At 37.6% G+C, this 22,038-nt stretch overlaps 1 protein-coding gene across 2 annotated transcripts in view; it reads left to right on the top strand.

The window, feature by feature from the left end:
- Positions 1 to 4,135: 4,135 nt before the first annotated feature.
- PSMB2 (proteasome 20S subunit beta 2) overlaps positions 4,136 to 22,038 on the top strand; it is a 32,595-nt gene continuing 14,692 nt past the window's right edge. The window contains exons 1-4 of one of the 2 annotated variants that reach the window (XM_079130429.1): positions 4,136 to 4,359; positions 9,508 to 9,630; positions 12,544 to 12,614; positions 17,418 to 17,501. In XM_079130429.1, coding sequence (XP_078986555.1) covers positions 4,269 to 4,359; positions 9,508 to 9,630; positions 12,544 to 12,614; positions 17,418 to 17,501 — 369 coding nt within the window. In that variant the 5' untranslated portion in view covers positions 4,136 to 4,268. The remainder of the gene's footprint in view (positions 4,360 to 9,507; positions 9,631 to 12,543; positions 12,615 to 17,417; positions 17,502 to 22,038) is intronic. The other variant, XM_079130428.1, reaches the window with a different exon arrangement.

Genomic DNA, 22,038 nt, shown 5'->3' with positions numbered 1-22,038 from the left:
ACTCTGCCCCCTGTTATGCATCATTATCCACTTATCAGAGAAAACATTTGGCCTTTGATTTTTTAGAATTGACTTATTTCACTTAGCATGATATTCTCCAACTCCATCCATTTACCTGCAAATGCCATAATTTTATTCTTCTTTATGACTGAATAATATTCCATTGTGTATATATATATATATATATATATACACACATATATATATATTGCACTGTTTATTTATCCATTAAATTATTGAAGGGCATATAGGTTGGTTCCTCAATCTAGCTATTGTGAATTGAGTTGCTATAAACATTGATGTAGCTGTGTCACTACAGTACGCTGGTTTTAAGTCCTTTGGGTATAATCCGAGGAGTGGAATAACTGGGTCAAATGGTGGGTCCATTCCAAATTTTCTGAGGAATCTCCATATTGCTTTCCAGAGTGGCTGCACAATTTGCAACCCCACCAGCAATGTGTGAGTGTGCCTTTTTCTCAACATCCTCACCATGTGTTCAGGGTTTCTCATGCCATTTCTGTGCCATTTTCAGAAGTGGCCATATGTGGTGTGGTTCTCGAACTTGTCCATGAATGCACCAAAATCCCAAAGTTTGTTTAATTATAAGACTCCAGTTATTCTAAAATTTTAATTGGAGAGGGATTCTCCCTGCTTCTAAGCACAAGTTCAGTCTCAAAAACCCATGATACTCTATACTAACATGAAGTTAGGACAGCTCTAGTTTTACTTAGTTAGAGGGAATTTTAAAAGTCCTGGAGAGAAAAGGAAAGATTGGTGCTTTAAAAAGAAGTTTATTTTTGGTTTGTTTGGTTTTGTTTTGGTATGGGAGGTTGAACCTAGAGAGGTTTAGCATTGACTACATTCCCAAGTCCTGCGGGGGCGCCTGGCTCTCTTTAACAGTGCTTGACAGAGTTCCACTGAAGGATGATTGCAAAGACTCATCCTAAAAGGATTGCATGCCAGATGTATGCCTCCCTAGCTTGGATGTTATTCTGTGGAGTTTTCCTAATAATATATTACTCACTTCAGTCTGGGGATCTTGCTAGAGGTGATGGGAATAATTCTACAAATTTCCAGAAAAACATCATGGAGATAAAACACACATTGAAACCCTGTGATGATTAACCTCACAACAGCAGAATGTTTTTATTATGTTAAAAACCAAACACTGCATTTATTGGCACAGCCAGAACGTGTTGGGGCACAGAAACTTATAGATAACAATGTTTCCCCAAGTTCTAAGCACAAAGCACCTCCCACAGTAGCTACCAGATATGGACCAGCTTATTTTATCAATGGCAAGCCCTGGTGATTAAGTAAGGATAATCCGTAAGGTTACTGTTTTCTCATAATCTTTCAGTAAAAACAGTTTCTGCCTATGTTTTGGAAACTTCTTTGATTTTATTAGTCACAAGCCTGTCATCAAATCTTGAAGAAAAATGTATACAAACCGAGCCTTCCCCAGAATAAAGTGGGAATGATTGCACCAGAACTAGAGTCTGTGTCTTTCATTCTCCATCCATCGCCGACGCTGTCTCCCCGCACCCCCTTACCAGTGTGGAACCCATGGACTACTGCTGGGGCTGGACCCCGGCAAAGTCCTTTTAATTTTTCATTTTGAGGCAGAGTCTCACTAAGTTTCTTAGGGCCTCACCAAATTGCTAAGGCTGGCCTCAAACTTGTGATCCTCCTGCCTCAGCCTTCCTAGTCACTGGGATTACAGATGTGCACCCCCACACCCAGCTTGTTTGGTGCTTTAAACCAAATGGCAGATCTTCCAATTCAGAGTTCTGTAGCTTTAATGAACAAATGAGTGAATGATTATTGATATGTACAAAGGAAAAACTCTGAAAGGATACAGACATTTGGTGGGTTTACTTTTGGTAGAAGGAAAAGAGATATTTAATTTCTCACTTCTGTATCATTTGTGTATGCATATATGTATTACATAACTGTGTACTTTTCTGCAACTAAACAATGGAGAAAGAGAGTGGGCGAGCTGGGCTTCCCCAGTGGTGTTTAAGAAAAGAATCTTTCTAGGATGATGGATGCAGCTGTGTTCATAGTGGGATGGTTGACTTAATGACCTCACTTGCCCCTGGCATCCATCTCATGATAGATAGGCTGCCCCAAACTCCTCAGGCTCTAGGTTCTTATATGGGCAGAGAACTAGAAGAAACATTCAGAGTGAAACGAGTACTTCAATTTTTGAAGAGACAAATAAATTGCATAGTTGTGTTAGGAGATATAATTGCAACCCCCCCCCTCCCATTTCTCAAGAAGCTACAATGAAGACTCAGTTGTGGGTACTAAAACTTATGGAATATTTTACCATCATCAGAATTGCTGCAACATTGAAAGGGATGACTGTTATTTTTTAAATTTAAAAATTACAAGTACCCAGGTGCAGTGGCACATATCTCTAATCCCAGCAATTTAGGAGGCTGAGAAAGGAGGATTACAGGTTTGAAGACAGCCTCAGCCATTTAGCAAGACCCTCAGCAACTCAGCAAGACCCTGTCTCAAAATAAAAAAATAAAAGGACTGGGGATGGAGCTCAGTGGCAAACTACCCCTGGGTTCAACCTCCAGTACCTAAATAAATAAATAAACATTATAAGATATGAGCTGGGAGTGTAGCTCAGTGGTAAAGTGCATGTTTTAGTATGAACAAGGCCCTGGGTTTAATCCCCAGCACTCAAAATAAATAAGCAAACAAACAAACAAAACATATGCAATACATGACATTTAAACAAAACAAATGTGTACAAAATAAAAATAAAAGTCCTTTCTTTGAATCACACTTAACAATGCTTATAATTTTACCTTGGAACATTGTAAATAGATATTTTCCCATTCATATTCAAGTATTCATTTTTTTAAACAACATTGCATTGTGCTACAGATATGAAAGGATTTTCATTTTCAGTCTTGGGCCATAGAATGTGTAGGTATATTTAGCTTCATTTCATTTCTTTTTGTGGCTATATAATATTCCACTATATGAGTGTACCATCATTTATATAACATTTGTATTTAAACATGTCAGTTGATCCCTTCTTTGTTGCTCTTGCAGTAGGGAAACACTATCTCTGTACACAATATTTGGGTTATTTATGCAAATGTCTTTGGATACATAAGATCCAAATACATAAGATTATTGAAATTACACACATTTTTTTTTTGAGTGCTAGGAATTCAACCAAAGGCCTGTACCATACTAGGTGAGAACTCCACCCACCACTCCCCTGGACACTAAATTTTAAGATAGCAAATAGTCCTTTATGAGGTCATATAATCATAATCTTATCACCAATTCACATTTTTCTCCTTGTTTATTGTCATTTTGCCAATTACCATCAAGATTGAGGATGTTTTTTTCAGGTTTCTTGGTCATTCATGTTTCTCTCTTTGTGGATTGCTTTTCTTAAGCTTTCTTTTTGTTTGTTTTTGGAGACAGGGTATCACCATATTGCCTAGGGTGGTTTCAGATGCTTGAGGTGCTCAAGTGATCCTCTGGCCTCAGCTTCCTGATCGCTGGGGTTATAGACATGAGTTTAGGAATGGCTTTTAAGTTACAGATATCAACTATTTCATACACTGAAACATCCCCAGAATGACTTTGCACCATATTAGAGTTGTAATCTTATGTAGTCAGAGCTGTTTTTTCCCCTTATTGCTTCTTAGTTCTCCGTCACGTTCAGAAATGACTCTTCCAAAGATTATGAAAGCATTTTTTTTCTTTCTGTCATTATCTTTGCGACTTTGGTCATCATCCTTCTATCTTTAATGCAATCATGTATTATTTTTGTGAAGGATGTTAAGTAGGGCTCCTCTTCTCTTCAATCTGGTTTGCAGGGAAGGGGTTCCGGAGAGATTTTTGCCCAGCAATGAAGAGAAAGAGAAACCTGCGAAACTACCACATTTGGGCTGCCACACGTGCTTGGCCCTTTACATACAGTGCGTGATTTCGCCCTCAAACGGATTTTTAAAATTCAGATTTGCAGATAAAAAGCTGGGTGTTACCCAAGTACCGATTGGCGGAGTCAAGGACAACCCCAGAGGCAAGCGCAGGGCAATGCTCCCAACGCCACGCCCCTTTCCAATCTCTCGCGATAGTTTACGTCATCCGAGAGCGCCAGTGACCCAGCCGGTCGCGCGGCCTGCGTCGCGCGGAGACTCGCTGGGCAGTGCTGTCTCACCGGTGAGGCGGAGAAACCGACAGGTCCCCAGTCCTGTCCCGTTTGCAGACCCCGGCCTTCCGCCACCATGGAGTACCTCATCGGCATCCAGGGCCCCGACTATGTTCTTGTCGCCTCCGACCGGGTGGCCGCCAGCAATATTGTCCAGATGAAGGATGGTGAGAGGAAGCACAGGAGGCCCTGCGGGGCCTGGGTAGGGAGGGAGTTCGTGGGGGTGTAAGTCCTGGGAGGTCTGGGGGGTAGAACCCGGGCCACTCTGCGGTTTTTTAGAACCGAGGAGACTGTCAGGACAATCCCAGGGCCCTGGCATTAGCTCCTAGGTCAATGCTGTCCTTTTGCTTCGCTAAATGCTTCTTACTAGGTGAGAGAGTTGCCTAAGGGAATTAAGTTTGTAAGAATTGAAGCTCCCGCCCAGCTCTAGGCTCCCTAGAACCCCGAATTTCTCATAGGTTTCCGTTGTCGCTAGTAATGCGGTTAGTTTGCGGGCAGTCTAAGATGGGATTCCGGGCAGGGTGAGACTGTGTGACCAGAGACTTGGCATTTCCCTTCCGCCTTCCTTATCTAACTGTGGCTCAGCATCGATCCTCCTTTTTCAGTTTTCTTTGGCTTCCAGGTTTTCCTTATAGTTAAGTAGTTATTGGAGTTTGGAAACTAGTGCCCTGTCACTTACTTGCATTAATGCTTTGTACAGGTTATTTTGCAGTACCCAGATTTACTCATCTGTTAGATAAGTAATATCCAATTCGAAACTTGTTGGGAGAATTGAGTGAATTGAGTTGTGTGCAAAGGCTTCGCACTTGACAGATATTTAATAGTAATAATGCTGAACACTATCTGGTGCCTAAAGTGATTTGCATTAATTCATTTATCCTTTTGTGATGGGCACTATTATATTCTCACTCTGCAGATGTTAATTTGAGTCACAGAGGTTAAGAAACTTGCCTAAGGTCACAAATGGCAGAACCCAGGTTCAACCATGTACGATCTGAATCCAGATATTTTACTCATAACAATTATCCCATAGTCTCTATAGTAAAGTAACTCAATACATAATTTAAAAAATATTTTGATTGTTGATCTGCACAGTCCAAGGATGTGCTTTCATGATCCATTATAGATGTGCTACTGTTGAGAAAAAGTGTGCTTTGGGTCAGATGATTTAAAATTCATTTGACAAATTTTTGGGGACACCTATGTGCACTTTTTACAGTGCTGAGGGGATGAAAGAAGAATTAGATGTGATCTCTATTTTTAAAGAAGTTACAATTGAGATGTGTGTACAAATAATAAGGACAAGTTAGAAAGTGATTTGTTGTAAGACAAGTGCAATCAGACTTCTCAGGTAATGCAAAGGAAGAATTGTTGTTAGGTAATTAAGAGGAAGAAGAGATTCTGATTGTAGAGATTAGGAAAGGTTTTGAGGGTAGGTGACAGTTTATCTTGGGTTTAAGGAAATATATTTCATCTGGAATTTCCTGCAGGATCTGAACAAAGGCAAAAAGTATCTGCTACTGTTTTTGTAAAGAGATAGGCATCTGTTTGGTTGTCAAGACTGTGACTCCCATCCAGGAAAATGGAAAGAACTCTGAGGGACTTTGCTTGAGGTCTGCCCTTTCTAAAGAAGAAAGGAGGACCTGACATTGGTTCATTAAACATCTGTGATATGGATTGTTCCTCAAGTGAGATTACTTTATGAAATTCCATGATTAGTTGGTAGAGGTTCTGTTAGTAAACCAGTCTCCAAAGGAGTAAATTTGTTTTGAGAATAAATAAGCTCATTATTTTGAATACTGAGGTCTTTGATTAAAAAAATTATTTGAGCATGAAGTAGTGCTGAGGTAAAGCAATGACCAAGTCAATACCTTTACAGGTTTTCTGTTTAATCCCATAATGTATATAAAATCACTTTGAGGAATAGATTATACTCTAAGCCCACTTACATGCACAGTACTTCTAGTTGTTACAGGGGGTGCAACCTATTGAATATAATCCATAGAAGGGACCAACATTAAGAGAACAAGGAAACAAGTACTATAAAATGATTTTGTATGAGAAATGAAGTATTACTAGTTAGTATTAGATTACTTTTAAAATGAGTTCAGAAGTGAATCCTAAGAGAATTCACAGGAAAAAAAAAGATCATTATGGTTTGGGAGAAAGAGAATTTGAGCTCTCAAAAGACAGTAGGAAGGGCTGGGGTTGTAGCTCAGTGATAAGAGTACTTGCCTAGCACATGTGAGGCACTGGGTTCGATTCCCTAGCACCACATAAAAATTTAAATAAAAAGTATTGTGTCCATCTACAACAAAAGATATTTTTTTTAAAGAAAGATAGTAGGAAATTATTGCACTCAACTCTCTCATTTTCCCTGTAGTCTTTTCTGGTATAAAAATTTTATGATAGGTTGGGCATGGTGTCATCAGCCTGTAATTCTAGCCACTCAGGAGGCTAAGGCAGGAGTATCACAAGTTCAAGCCCAGCCTAGGAAATGTACCAGACCGTCTTAAATTAAAACAAACAAACAAACAAACAAAAATCCCATTAATTTTAAAATTGTATTGAGAACTTCTCCTAACCATTTCATGAAGGAACTTGTATAGAATAAAATACTGAAAATAGTAACCTTTTGAGACTTACTTTCTGCAAGCATAAAATGCAAATAATTCTTATAATCAATTTTCTAGTATGTCAGTTTGTTAAAAAAAGAAAATTGAACTCAGGGGTGCTCTACCATTGAGTTACATTCCAAGCCCCTTCCCCTTTCTTCAATTTTGAGATTGCATCTTACTAAGTTTCTTAGAGCCTCTACTGAGGCTAGTGTCCAACTTTCCATCTTCCTGCCTCAGCCTCCTGAGTTGATGGAATTACAGGTGTGCTCAGTTTGTAAAATATTTGGATACTGTAGAGAAGACATATCCCAAAGTTTGGCTGCTTATTAAAGTTAAATGGTGCCACTCTGGGTTTAGTTATGCAGCATGCTGCATTTTGTGCTTTTCTCTTGGCCTTTGTAGAATTGCTTTTAAGTTACTCAGAGTATTCCAGCCCACAATGAACTCTTGGTTCTGAATTCTAATAGCATATATAATCTGAACTACATTACCTAACACTGAGGATAATAGTATTGTACATGTATAGAATTCAGTACAGTTTTCCTTACCATTTTACACATTTGCACCTGGAGCTTAGAGAGGCAAATGATTTGCCCATGTTCAGAGTACTGGGCCAGATCACAATGGAGGTTAGTCCACTTGGCTTTACGTAGTATTACACACTGTTGTTCATTTTTTTGTCCATTTGTTTCATGTATATGGATCTTGTAAATTCTTTGTCAAGGGCTAGAATGCCCCTAGAGCTGTACAGGCAGTTTCTTATAGAATAGAGAGCCATTACTGTCTGTTACTTATGTTTTTGTATCATCCTCCACTGGACATGTTCATAGTTTAAAAAAAAGATTTGGTTTTGTATTAAGTTCATTTTAAAATTCAGTGGCTTAGTGCTTACAATTTTAGCCTTTTCTTAAATGTGACATAAATTCTTTGTAAACTCATTCCCCCTCCAAAAAAAAAACAGCTTTTTTTCTTATAACAATAGTGCAAACTTATTAAATAATATTTTCTTACAAAAGTGGTGCATATTAAGTATAGAAATTTAGGAAATACTGATTAAACAGAAAGAAGGAAATAAAAATTGCCCATGTTCTTATCACTGGCAAGAACTTAGAACATACCCTTCTGGTCCTAAAGTGAATGTTTTATAAACAAGTTTGCAAACTAACAGTTTTTAAATCTGTAGCCTGTATAACAAAGTGTATTTGTTTAAGTTTTTAAGGCAAACGATACTATCTACAGACACATTTTATGGGGGTTTTCCCCTCAAAGTCTAAGAATCCATATTACCAGTATCTACAACTCTCCAACATTTGTAAAGTATTTGATAGTGACATTTATTCTTTAAATCCTATTAAGAGATTTTGATATTTCAAAAGCTTTCATACAGGAAACATGTCTCCCAGGGAAGATTATTCAGCACTATTTGAAAAATGAAAAGTGAAAGTGAGGGTAAGATAGGAAGATTTAGACTTTTTCTGAAGCTACTGACTGAATACGGAGATTTCTTCCTTAGGCAATAATTGTGATCTGAATATTTATCTATCAAATCTGAAGGAGTCTGGTTCAGCTAGATAAGGGTAGAATATTAGGATTTTTGTGAGGTATTTTAAATGACTTACTGTTAGAATATTTGCTTTGGCAACCACTTTTTTTGTTTTGGAATTGGAGTTGGTTTATATTCTCAGCTAATTGTTTTCTTCCTTCTTGAGGTGATTCCTTAATTCTGATTGTAGCATTGATCCTTTTCATATATACTTTTGTGTATATATATAAGTACAATAAATAACATTAGTATTTGTAGAAACATTTCACAACTTTGTGATCATGAACCTAAAGGTAATCACCATTGACTGGATTCCTTCAGTTTCCTCTGTTCTATTCCTTGCATTTCATATGCCTTTAATTGTTTTAATTAGTATTTTATTTATTTATTTATTTTGTTGCGGGAGATTGAACCTAAGACCTCACTTGATTTACCACTGATCTACACCTAGCTCCAAATTGTATTATTATTATTATCATTTTGTGTACTGGGGATTGAACTTGGGAGCTTTACCTCTAAGCTACATCCTAGCCCTTTTAATTTTTTTTATTTTGAGACTAGGTCTTACTAAGTTGCTTAGGGCCTCCCTGAATTGCGCAGGCTGACCTTGAACTTGCAATCTTCCTTCCTTAAGCCAGTCACTGAGATTGTAGGTGTGCACTACCACACCTGGCATCCAAATTGTATTTTATTTTATTATTTATTTATTTATTTTTGGTACTTGGAGTTGAACCTGGGGTGCTTAACCACTGAGCCACATTTCTAGCCCTTTTATTTTTTGAGAAAGGGTCTAAGTTGTTTAGGACCTTGCTAAATTGCCGAGGCTGGCTTTGAACTCAAGATACTCCTGCCCCAGCCTCCTGAGCTGTTGGGATTACAGGTTTGTGCCACTGTGCCTGGCCAATTTTTTATTTTAAATTGTCACATTTCATCTGTATTTTTCAACTGAAATGGACATTATTAAAATATGCCAATGGTTTAACATGGATAATGAAAGAGAGAAATTAATAGTTTTCTATTGAAATCTTCTAAAGACAGTGATTAATAAAATTACTCAATATAGTTAACTAATAAACCTGTTTATAAAGTTGTATATGTATTAACTGTCAATTTATATTAAGGCAATTTCTAACATGAATTTTTTCTTTGACCAGATCATGACAAGATGTTTAAGATGAGTGAAAAAATCTTACTCCTGTGTGTTGGAGAGGCTGGAGACACTGTACAGTTTGCAGAATATATTCAGAAAAATGTACAACTTTATAAGATGCGAAATGGTGGGTAAGACTCAGAGTGTAGCTTTGTTAGGTGTATTAGATTGCTAGGGCTGCTGAAACAAAGTACCACAGGCTGAGGGGCTTAAGCAGCAGAAAATTTTCCCATAGATCTGGAGACTAGAAGTCCAGAATTCAGATGTCAACAATGATGATTTCTTCTGTCTTCTGAGATCTTTGTTCTTGGCTTATAGATGGCCATCTTCTCCCTGTACCTCACATGATATTCCCTCTGTATCATTTGTCCAAATATTCTTTTCTTATTAGAAGGACACCAGTCATATTGGATTAAGGCCCACCCTAATAACCTCATTTTAACTTTCTTTGTGTGTGTTTGTGTGTGATAACTAGGCATCAGACACACAGACATTCTACCATTGAGCTATCTCTCCAACCCTTTCTATTTTAAGACAGAATCTTGCTAAGAGGCCAAGATTAGCCTTAGACACTTGCTATCCTCCTGCCCCAGTCACTGGGATTACAGATGTGTGCCCGCCCCCCCAATGCCCAGCTAATATCAGATTTTTTAAGTGTTAGATATTTTAGAGAATGTGATTTGAAGTGAAGTATATATTAATCTCAGAGCTAAAAGACCTGAGAAAACTTGGCTTTACTGCCCCCATATACTATTTTCTAGGTGACAAGTCATTTATCTTCTATGGGCCTTTATTTTCCTTATCCAAAAATGGGATTATAATTATATGAATGCATAATACATATGAAAATGCTTCGTTAATTAAAAGCACTGTGTAATTATAAGGCATTTACTGTGCCTTAAAAGGATTCTGTGTTACATTTCTGTTTGGTTTCTGTCTACAGACATAATTGGAACATTGTGAGATATTTTGTGAGCTTTCTCTGGAGTTAATGAGCACTTATCTACAGGGACGGCCTCCTATCAAACAACACTAGCTACTAGTCCTCTAATCCAGGAAAGCTTGTAATGGTACTCTGGAAGAGAAAACCATATTTCCAGTTATCTACTTCACAGTTCAGTAACACTTACTTTCCACACTGTAAAATTACATTTTGCATATGTAATGATATTCAAATTAAGAGCTTAATTTACATATGTAAAATAACTAGATAAAATTGATTCATATAGTTTTTTAGGCAACACATTTAGCATTATACATCCAATTCCATAAATTTTTTTTTTTTGTGGTGCTGGGGATTGAACCCAGGGCCTTGTGCTTGCAAGGCAAGCACTCTACCAACTGAGCTATCTCCCCAGCCCCTTCCATAAATACTTTTAAGGGTCTCATCTATGTTAAGTATTGTGCTTAGTACTGCACAAAATTCAAAAGATGAACAAGGCTCAGTCCCTGCTATTCAGAAACCAAAAGCACATGATATTTAGGTTTTTAAATTGTTTGTTTTTATGTTACTAGGGGTAGAACCCAGGGATGCTTTATGTACTGAGTTACATCCCTACTTGAGACAGATTTTAATAAGTTTCCAAGACTGGCTTCCAATTTGCAATTCTACCTCAGGCTCCCAAGTAGCTGGGATTACAGGTGTGTTCCACCGTGCCTTATTGGTACTTAGGTTTAAGCATTTTTAAGGTGAAGGAGTCTGATAATGGTTCTGAAATACAGTCAGTACAGCAATATTTTACCATCTCTGCTAGGAGAGGAAGGCAGCCGGGACAGGGAGGAGGAGAGGGAAAAGGAGTTACTGTGGAACAAAATTAACCAAATTATATTGTTATACTGTGTGTACATACTATTCTATACTATTCTGTTTTCATGAGACACCGCCACTTTTTTTTTCTCTCTCTCTAGCTTCTACATATGAGAGAAAGCATATGACCCTTGACTTTCTATAGCTGAACTGGTATTTTGCATGCAAGTCCACTGACTTGTGGATTATTCTTTTGCCTTTTGTCACTTATTTTACTGGGGAGTTAAGTTCCAAAGTTAATGCATTCTTAAATGCACAGTTGACATTATTCCTCTGGTTGTGTGTGTGTTGGCATTACAACTTTTTAAAGAGGTTTAACTTTAAAGATACTCTGTTTTTAAAAATATTGTAGAATGATGGAAACATTCTTTTTCTTTCCTTTTTTTAATATTTTTTAGATGTTGATAGACCTTTATTTATTTATTTTTATGTGGTGCTGAGAATCGAGCCCAGTGCCTCACACATGCCAGGCAACTACTCTACCACTGAGCTACGACTCCAGCCCTGAAACATTCTTTTTCTATGACTTTTACTTTTTTGAAAATCATACTACACTCTTAATAAAGCTACGTGTTTTTTAAGCCAGGTGTGGTGGCATACTCAGAAGGCTGAGGCAGGAATATTGAGGTCAGCCTGGGAAACTTAGTGAGGCCCTGTCTCAAAACTTAAAAAAAAAATTAAGAATGGCTGGGGACATAGGTCATTGGTAGAGTGCCCCTGGGCTCGATAATAATAATAATAATAATAATAATAATAATGCAAATAATAATATTGTATCTTTTTTATAAAGTATGACTGAGACTATCCTAACTTCCAACCTCTCTTTTCCCAGTGTTCTTTTAAAATTACTGAAAAAATTAGCATCACATGACTGATTTTTCTCTTCCTCTCTCCCTTATCCCCACTTTACTTTTCCAATATGTTTGTTTATATCCCTTTCCTTCTGTAGAGGAAACTACAGTCTGTTGAAGAATTAATACCTTAAGCAAGACTATGAATTTGATCAGTTTGAACAGTTACCCTGATCCTGTTTGGAGCCAGGAAATTGCTATCAGTACTAACCAGCTCTTTCACAGCTGTTACATTAGGATAGGGACTAGAAGTAGGATGGTACCCCCACCCCCATCTATGTACATTATGTACTCTGAATAGATAAAAAATAGTGGACTTTAAAAATAGGCACTGTTATTCTTTTTGCTTCACTTTAAGTGTGAATCTTTATCTCTGTACTAGGATATGAGTTGTCTCCGACAGCAGCAGCTAATTTCACACGCCGAAACCTGGCTGACTGTCTTCGGAGTCGGGTAAGCAATATAGCTGGCAGCCTTAGATGAGAGCAGAAAAATCACTGTACTTCTTTTGTCTTTTTTCTTTTAGGTACTGGAAGTTGAACCCAAGGGCACTTTACCACTGAGCTACATCCTCAGCCCCTTTTATTTTTGAGGCAGGCTCTTGCTCAGTTGCTGAGACTGGCCTCAAACTTGTGATCTTCCTGCCCCAGCTTTCCAAGTCACTGAAATTATAGTAATGCATTACTGTGCTAGCCATCTGTACTTTTCTTATGTTCCTGTTAGACATGAGCAGTATTTTTGCCCTTTTCAGCCCTCCTGAACCTTTCCATTGCTATTCACTCATTTTTCCCCCCTTTGGATTTGTTTTTCTCTTTTTGCACAGTTGCTAATTGATGTCTAGAAGGCAAATATATATTCACAAAGAATTTGTTTGAGGCATACTAATATGAAGGTCTGTTTTAACATGAAGGACTTTTTTCCTCCCTAAAGATTTTATTTTATTTATTTATGAACAGTCGTAGGTTTACAACAAAATTAAGAGAAAAATACAAATATTTCCCATATAAACTCCACTCATACACATATTTATAGATTCCAACATTGTCAGCATCCATCCATTTGTTGAAGTTTATGACCTACATTGACACCCAAGGTTCATAGTTTAGATTAGACTTCCTCTTGGTGTTGTACATTCTGTGTAATGTGTAATGACCTGTACCCATCATTATAGTGTCATATGTAGTGTTTTCAATGTCCTGAAAATCCTCTGCTCTACCTGTTCACCCCTCTCCACCCACTCAACTGCTGACAACCACTGATCTTTTTACTCCCTTTGTTTGTTTGTTTTTTGTGGTGCTGGGGATTGAACCCAGGGCCTTATGCTTGCGGGGTAGGCACTCTACCAACTGAGCCATATTCCCAGCCCTTTTTACTCTCTTTGTAGTTTAGCTTTTTCCAGAATGTCAGGTAGTTGAAATCATACCTTAAGTAACCTTTTCAGATTGGCTTCTTTCACTTAGTAATATGCATTTTAAGTTCCTCTGTCTTTTTATGGCTCAATAGCTCATTTCTTTTTAGCTCTTAATAATATTCTATTGTCTAGATGTAATACAGCTTATTTATCCACTCACTTCTGAAGGACATCTTGGTTGCTTCCAAATTTGGGCCAATATGAATAAAGCTACTGTAAACATCCATGTTTAGGTTTTGTTTGGATATAAATTTTTATTGCCTTTGGATAAATTTACACCAAGAAGTGTGATTGCTGGTTCATACATTGAGTATGTTTAATTTTGTAAGAAATTGCCAAAATTTCTTTGAAAGTGTTTTCATAGCAAATCATTATTCTTAATTCTTACGACTAAAGGTTCTTAAATGGCAGTAGAGGTAAACGGTGCAGATTTTCATTTTCAGATTATTTATTTGTGCCTTTTTATGATCATTTTTGCCAAAGCATAGGGATTATTCCTCCTCCCTTATTTTCACCTTGTTCTCTCTTAGAACTTTCTCAGTTCTGTTGACATCATGTTAAAAGATGCACCATTAAGGATTAAAGGTTGTGTGGGATGTGCCAAGAAAGTTCATATGATTAAGTAAGATGTGTATCATTCCCTTCCCACAGGAACTAAGTAGATAGAGGCTTACCATGTGACCTTACCCCCCTGTGCCTGTTTACTCATCTATAATATCAAGATAACTTCCCAACCCCACAGGAGTGCTAGGAAGATGAATGCTTGTAAATCATAATATTTAACATTCATGTGTCTTTTGCCCAAAGCATTTTGCTTAATAATTTAATCTACTCACAGTTCCTCTGAGATAGTAGTTAATTCTCTATTGCTGATACAAAGTGAAAAGCATAAAGTGGCAAAGGGACTGGTTCAGGTCAACAGCAGGACAGATGGAGCCACAGTAATGATACTATTATTTGACTCTTGCCTTAAGATTGTCTCTTTTGTTCCTTAATAGTTTCTCGAACCCTAGTGCTGTTCATGGTTATGTATATAATTGCTTAAACTGAGCTATATAGAATCCAAAAAATACAGGTGTTAGGTTTTTTATAAAGTTGCACATCTTTCAAGCAGTTTATTCTCCAATGCCTAATACTACTGAAGTAAGAACTTCTTAATACATAGAATCTCTCCCAGTACTAGTTTTGACCCAAGGGCTTACAATCTAAATGATCATGAAGTTTGAGGAGCAGCTAGAGACATGATGGATTGGGAGGAAGAGACAAATTTACATACATTGTTTTGATATGAGTGAAAAGTCAGTGGTTGGTTGGTTTGTTTGTCTTTTTGTTTTTTTGGGGTGGGGCGGGGTTTGGTACTAAGGACTGAACCCAGGGGTGCTTAACCACTGAGCAACATCCCCAGTCCTTTTTTATATTTTATTTGGAAACAGGGTCTCACTGAATTGCTAAGTGCCTCCCTAAGTTGCTAAGGCTGGCTTTGAATTTGCGATCCTCCCGCCTTAGCCTCCCAATCTGCTGGGTTTACAGGCATGTGCCACTGTGCCCAGCAGCGTTCTTTTCTTGTTCATTCCTCCTTGAGAGAGGAAAATGGGTCATATAGAATTGGCCACTGAGAATTTCCTGTGGTATTCAGCAAGAAGTATGCCATGGCTCCCAGTTGAAATGTTCCTCCAACTTATCAGGCAGAACCGAAATAAGAATTCCAGCTTTGGGCACAATAAACACTTTGTCATTAAATGCTGCAGACGTTAAGTGAATTAAGCTCCTTTTAGAATTGAGATAAGAGTGGCAGTGTGCTTCATGCAAATGCAGTGAATCCTGTTAATCTTCCCCTGGCAGACATGTTTGATGTCTTAACAAGTAAATATCCCTTGTAGACTGCGTTGTAGAATTCTAGTAAATGTTGACTACTTCTGCCTTGTGCTTCCATCATAGGTCCAGTCCTTGCTCCCCTACTCCTAGCAAAATAGATTTTTAGTTCTAAAATATGAATTTATACCTTAGTCATTTTATTCTGAGAGAAAGGTGATAGTTTTGACAGTCTTCCTAATAAGTAAAAACTCACTAAATTTAGTTGTTTAAGGTCTAATTGCCACACACACGCATGTGTGTGTGTGTGTGTGTGTGTGTGTGTGTGAGAGAGAGAGAGAGAGAGAGAGAAAGAGAAATGTTTGGTGGGGAGGACATTTATTAGATTATATAATAAATTGTATGTAAACTGCTTCTGTAAGATGGCAGGCAATTAAGCACTGTGGTTAAGAGCACAGTCTCTGGTATTAGGCTGCCAGGCTTGAATATTTGCTTAAGGACTTGCTAGCTGTAGGTCTTTGGACAAATTCCAAGCCTGGATTTCCCTGTTCACAAAATAGTAGTACTTCATAGAATTATTTGTTATACAGATTAAATGAGGTAGTCATGCAAAGTTTTTCACATAATGTGTAGCACATAAAGCTAATGAATGATTTTTGTTTTCATGCTGCTGTTCTTGTTTCATTGTAATTGGTACACATTAGCTTCCTGTAGTGGATTCTTCATTGTGCTATTTTAGTTGAACTGATCTGTTAGTAAAGTGGGGGATTGAATATTATGTGCTAGAATTTGTTCTAGATCTGTACAGTCTAATATGGTAGCCACTAGCCATATAGAGCTCTTTAAATTTAAATTAACTATAATTTATAAGTATTCTTATTATGATTCTATAAGATGTGTGTCATACCTATTTTACTTAAAAGCTCCTGAGGCTGATGTGTAGCAAGATTAAGGATTTCTCTTGATTCGTCCAAGTATATGTGTCTGAAGGGTATGGTGTGTGTGTGTGTGTGTGTGTGTATAGACTATAAATTGAGCTAAGAGTCTATCTTCGGATGTACTCTTTTGTTCTGTTTTCTTTTTTAATTACTAATGTCTGAGTATGTTTGTGTATTTAGGGGATCCTAAAATGTTCCTTTCTGTTAAATGTCAAGATCCCCACATAGGATTATATAGATAAGGTATGAATATGTATCTATTCACTAAGTATATCAAATCCAACCCCTTCTTTGGTACTTACTAGTTTTTATAATCTTGAATAAATTACTTATGTTTGCTGAGTTTCACTTTCCTCATCTGTTAAGGAGTGTTCAAATGTGTCAAATTTTTTTAAAGTACCCAATTACAAGAACTGAAAACCGCAAATGGATGAAATTGGAGAATATCATGCTAAGTGAGATAAGCCAATCTCAAAAAGCCAAAGGACGAATGATATCGCTAATAAGTGGAGGTTGACACATAATGGGGGGGAAGGAAGGGTTAGAGTTAGGGTTAGGGAGGGGGGCAAGTATAGAGGAAGGAACTACTGTATAGAGGGTAAAGAGGGGTGGGAGGGGTGGGGGGAAGGGAAAAAAATAACACAATGAATCAAACAACATTGCTCTATGTAAATTTATGATTACACAAATGGTATGCCTTTACGCCATGTACAGAGAAACAACATGTATCCCATTTGTTTACAATAAAAAAAAAAAAAAAAAAAAAAAAAAGAACTGAAAACCAGTGGTTCAATAAAATATATTTAGAATGAATGAATGATACCACCCTAGAAAAGAGTATTTATTAAATGACCCCATCATTAAAGAACTATTTGGATTTTTGACAGGATTATTTTGAAATTTTTGCAATGACTTTTAGAAGTTTGGAATTGGAGCAAGGCTTGCTTTCTTAAATTCTCCTTAATGTTTGATTAATCAACTAGGAAGGATGAAAAGTAATGGGGTTATTTCTTTCTTACAATTATGAATTATGAATTATGCAGCATGTTTTGTATAGAGTTCTAGCAAATATTGACTACTTCTGTCTTGTGCTTCTACCATAGGTCCAATCCCTACTGGGATACCCTAAAATTATCTATTAGTATTCACCATCTATATTTTACAGATGTGGAGACTGAGGTATGAACTAGTCAAATTTGTTGCCCGTGGGGAATGTGGAGTTTTATGGACAAGTCTAATGTAGAATGCTGGCATCCATGGTGTGTAATCTTCAGGACTTTACTACTGCCACTTATTGGCCAAACTGTTCTTATAGAACTTTTTCTGAAGTGCTTCCTGAGCCTTTGGTACCTAATATTTTCATAGGGCTAAACTTGTAAATGCTTAGCAAATAAACAATAGAAATAATGAATTGGAAAGATATCTAGCCTGATTAAATAGTTTTCAAACCTTATTTCATAAAGCTACCTTAGGAAACTCACCAAGAAAGACCAGTGTTGTGAAACTTTAGCTGTGTTTCATGTAGATCAACTCTGCTTTGATCTCTTGTATATATAGAAATTGCATGTAAAATTTTATTTGAAAAGATAGCTGTACCATTCCCTTCCCACCATAGTGTAAAAACTAATAATATAATGGAAAGAACCTTCTCTGAGAAGCTTAGCACTAGCTCTACTGTAAGTTGGTTGAAAACCTTGGGAGAAAGAGGGCAATTGATTGGATGATTTTTATGGTTTCTTTTAGTCCCCAAATAGCATGGTTTAAAAGTACGGTGTCATATAACTCAGTGGTTGAGCGTGAGGCTAGCGTGCTTAGGGCCCTAGGTTCAATCCCTGGCACCAAGGAAATAAATAAAGATCCAAAATCAGGACTTTTTCAGTGAAAGGAAAAGGAATTTTAGAAAGAATTTTCTAGAAGTGACCATAACTTGTCCTAGCAGTCTACTATGAATTTGAGTGTATTTGGTCTGGTTAATAGTAGGCACATACAGTGGGCTCCCACCCTAGAAGAATCCTGTTGCTTTGAGCCTTCTGTTTTGCAATAGAGTTATTCTTTCATGCCTTAAGTGACTGGCACAAAGACATCATCTGTTTATTGGTATCACTGAGGTCATGTGACCTTGTGAACAGATGGCTCAGGTGGAACCTTTACTTTGCAGGTCTTGTCCCTAAACACTACCAACCATTTGTTACATGTGATTAAAATATCACTAACAAGGGTAATTTCACATGCTTTTTGGCAAATGTGGTTAGCAGGATGTGACATGACGCAGCACTGCCTTCTTCCTCCATGTGCCATCTCCCTTGAGGCCTCATCTCTCTTGCTCTCCTCCATCTTACCCATGCCCAGGCTTGCCTTCTAGCTCACCTGCTCCAGATGGGCGGCACAGTGGGAGGACACTGGCAAAGGCAGATGTGTTTATTTTCTGGAGACAAAATGTTGTGCTGCTGCAGATGGCAGTGCCTTAGAGCAAATGGCAGCCTTTGACACTGCTGCCACATAGCCTGGGCATCTTGACAGATAGTGCTGGCTTACTTATAGTAAAAGGGAAATTGGGGGAAAAAAATCAAGATGTTAATCATGAATTGCCTGGACATTTTGATGCCAGCAGCAGCCCTTTTAGACCTGGAGATCAGTTTTTCCCTCCACCAGACATCAGTCAGCTTGTCAACTAAATGTGGATTTTAAAAGTCTATGGGCCCAGAGTTATGTCTGTTCATAACTTTTGCCTCATAGCCTCAATAGAACACAAAGTAAAAACTGGAAACATGTAACTACATTCAGATGGATATTCAGTGGTATTGCAAAACACATTTATATCCCAGGTCACATCTCACAGAGGTCTCTTAGGGGTGGCTCATGTCTGCCCCATTGGAGATACTGTTGTTCTATTTTTAGTGATCATTTTGATTATCCAGAGTGCCAGGGACAGATGTGCTTTGAAGTTGAGGTTCCTTAATTAATATGACAACACTTCGTACTTATAGTGTTTTTCTACCACGAGGAATAAAAATTCTGACAGCTGCCCTTTTAAGCAGTTTGCTTATGCAGTCATTAAGGTTTGAGTAAGTCTATTAGGAAGACAAAGAGTGGCTGTTGAGTCATTGTACTTACCTAGTCTCCTAAGAATGTCAGGAGAAGATTCTTCTTTGAAGCTACTAGCTTTATTAGGAAACCTTTATTTCCCTCTTTAAAAAAAAAAAAAAATATGTGCTGTTTTTCCCAGCCCTAGTGCTGATAGAGTTAGGAGTTTGCAGGTGTAAAGTCCTCCCCCTCCCCTTCCCTGTCTCTCTCCAGGGGGTTGTATGTGAGAAGGTGTTGCTTTCTCACTCAGAGAGCATATATGTGCTACCCTGTTGGATGCCTGCTGTGAGCAGAGGACCCCTGTTCTGGTTGAATGGAATAAGTCTATTGGATGACTGGAATTGTGCAATCTTATAATGCCAACTCTTCACTTAAAACGTCTTTCCTATCCACAATGGGGAGGGGGGCAGCAATATGGGTAATTGATCTGGATTTATATTGCTCTGAAATTTGTGTCTTAAACATTTATAGTTTTCTGCTAACGTTTGGTTTAAGAATAGAGCAGCAGAATATTGTGTCTGTTTAAAGAACATACTTTATTTATACAATGTTAATCATTAGAAATAAAGATTTAGGGGCTGAGGTTGTAGCTCAGTGGTAGAGTGTTTGCCTGGCATGTGTGAGGTACTGGGTCCCATCCTCAGCACCACATATAAATAAATAAATAAATAAATAAATAAATAGTGTCCATCTATAACTAAAACAATTTTTAAAAAGAAAAGGATAGATAGATTTAGGTTGGATGGGGTAGCACATCCCTGTAATCCCAGCTACTTTAGAGGCTGAGGCAGGTGGATCATAAGTTTGAGGCCAGCCTCAGCAACTGGTAAAACCCTGTCTCAAAATAAAAAACAAAAAGGGCTGGGGAAATAAATAGCTTAGCAGGGGAGTACCCTTGGGTTCAATCCCCAGTACCTCAAACAAACAAACTAAAACATTTTGTACACCACCTTCTTAAGACTGCATTAATCCAGTACCCTGATCTGAGTAGACATAGGTCTGTGTGCATGCCCTCACACACACTCACAGATAAGAAAGTGCATATGTCCTGGCATCGTGATGCCTCTTTTTAACCTGCCCTGACCTCGAATCAAGCAGAGGTGAAATTTAGGAACTGATTACCATGAGGTTTTCTTTATACTCTCCCCAAAAAATAACATCAAAAATGAAGGGCAGTGAAAAAGGGTGGGCTAATGTTTTTGACCTGGGAGGTGGTTGCATGTGAGTTTGTTATATTCATTAAGCTATACATGTGTGTTTTATATACTTTTATATGTTATTTTATTAAAGGCTTAAATAAATAAAAACAAAAGCTAATAGGGTAGAAAAACATAATTTTAAGTTAAAAATGAAAATAAAAATGTATAGATTTACTAGTACCTTTGATTGTGGATAAGAAAGCAAATAGAATTACCCAGATTGGAAAGAAAAAAGGAAAGGAAAAGAAATGATAATGTCTGAATCTTTGTAATCTAAAGTATTTTACCAGAATTCCTCACTTCCCTTTCTGATGCCTCTGAATAGGTGCAACTTCCTATAACTAAGATGTTCTGTAACTGCTAATAGTTATTCATTCAGTAAACCTCCAGCCTGCATTGTCTTTGGGGCTGAGGAAACAGGTGCAAAGCTCAGTGTGTGCCTTCAGATGGGGAAAAAGAGAAGAAAACAGTCAGTTGCACTGCAGAGTGACAAGTGCTAAGGTACCCATATACACTGGGGACACAGAGCTTAATCTGAGCCTTGATGTACTAGCTGTTACTAAGAAATATGAAACAAAAGGGAAAGCTGGAAGCACAGACCCAAGGTGAGTGAGAATGTATGTTAGGTTAGGCATACTGTTTGAAAACAACGTTCAGGACAGGGACTAGTTCTCTGCGCTTTCAACTCCTATTTTAACTACTTAGTTAATGGGGTACTATTTATGAACTAGAGCTCTACTGATTAAAAAGGAAATATAATTATGACGCATACTCTGTTTATTAAATTCATACTCGAGTTCGTTAGATAAGACTAGAGTTTCAGGGGAATCATAAGAGATTAAAATTAGAAAGGTAGTTCATGTTATGAAGATTGATAAAGCTTTATCCTGAAACCAGTAGGCCTCTGTAGAAGCTTGTTGGCTAAGAAAAAGTTAGTGTGAGCAGATGAGATTTGGTTATATCATTGGCTACTATTTGGGGCAAGAATGAAGGAAGCAGGGAGACCTATGAGGAGCTTTCATATCCATTGGAACTATAGAAAAAACTGTGGGACCTAGGGTGTTACTAGGGAACTCTGTTCTAATGGAAGAGCTCCTACTTAATCTTTTCCCCAAGAGTTCCTTGATACTTTGTATAAATGCTCTGGACATCTTGGAAACATGTACAATTATATGTAGTCCTGATGTTTAGCATTCATGTTTATATTCACAGGTAGGCTTAGTGTAGAAAACTTAATATATGTCTTGTGGTATGTAGGTCTGTACCAAAGCATGGCTTCTGCATTTGAGTTTTAAAAGAACTAACTAAAAGGTATATGGAATCTTAAATTTTCCTTGGGAACTGCTAACTCATGGCAGAGGGGTTGGGGTACGGATATTAAGTGGTCTTGTTGCAAACATGGTGTTGGTTTTGTCATTGCACAATCAGCAATT

The sequence above is a fragment of the Sciurus vulgaris genome (assembly GCF_902686455.1).
Source record: "Sciurus vulgaris genome assembly, chromosome: 1".
NCBI lineage: Eukaryota > Metazoa > Chordata > Mammalia > Rodentia > Sciuridae > Sciurus > Sciurus vulgaris.
This window is presented reverse-complemented; position numbering and strand designations above follow the sequence as displayed.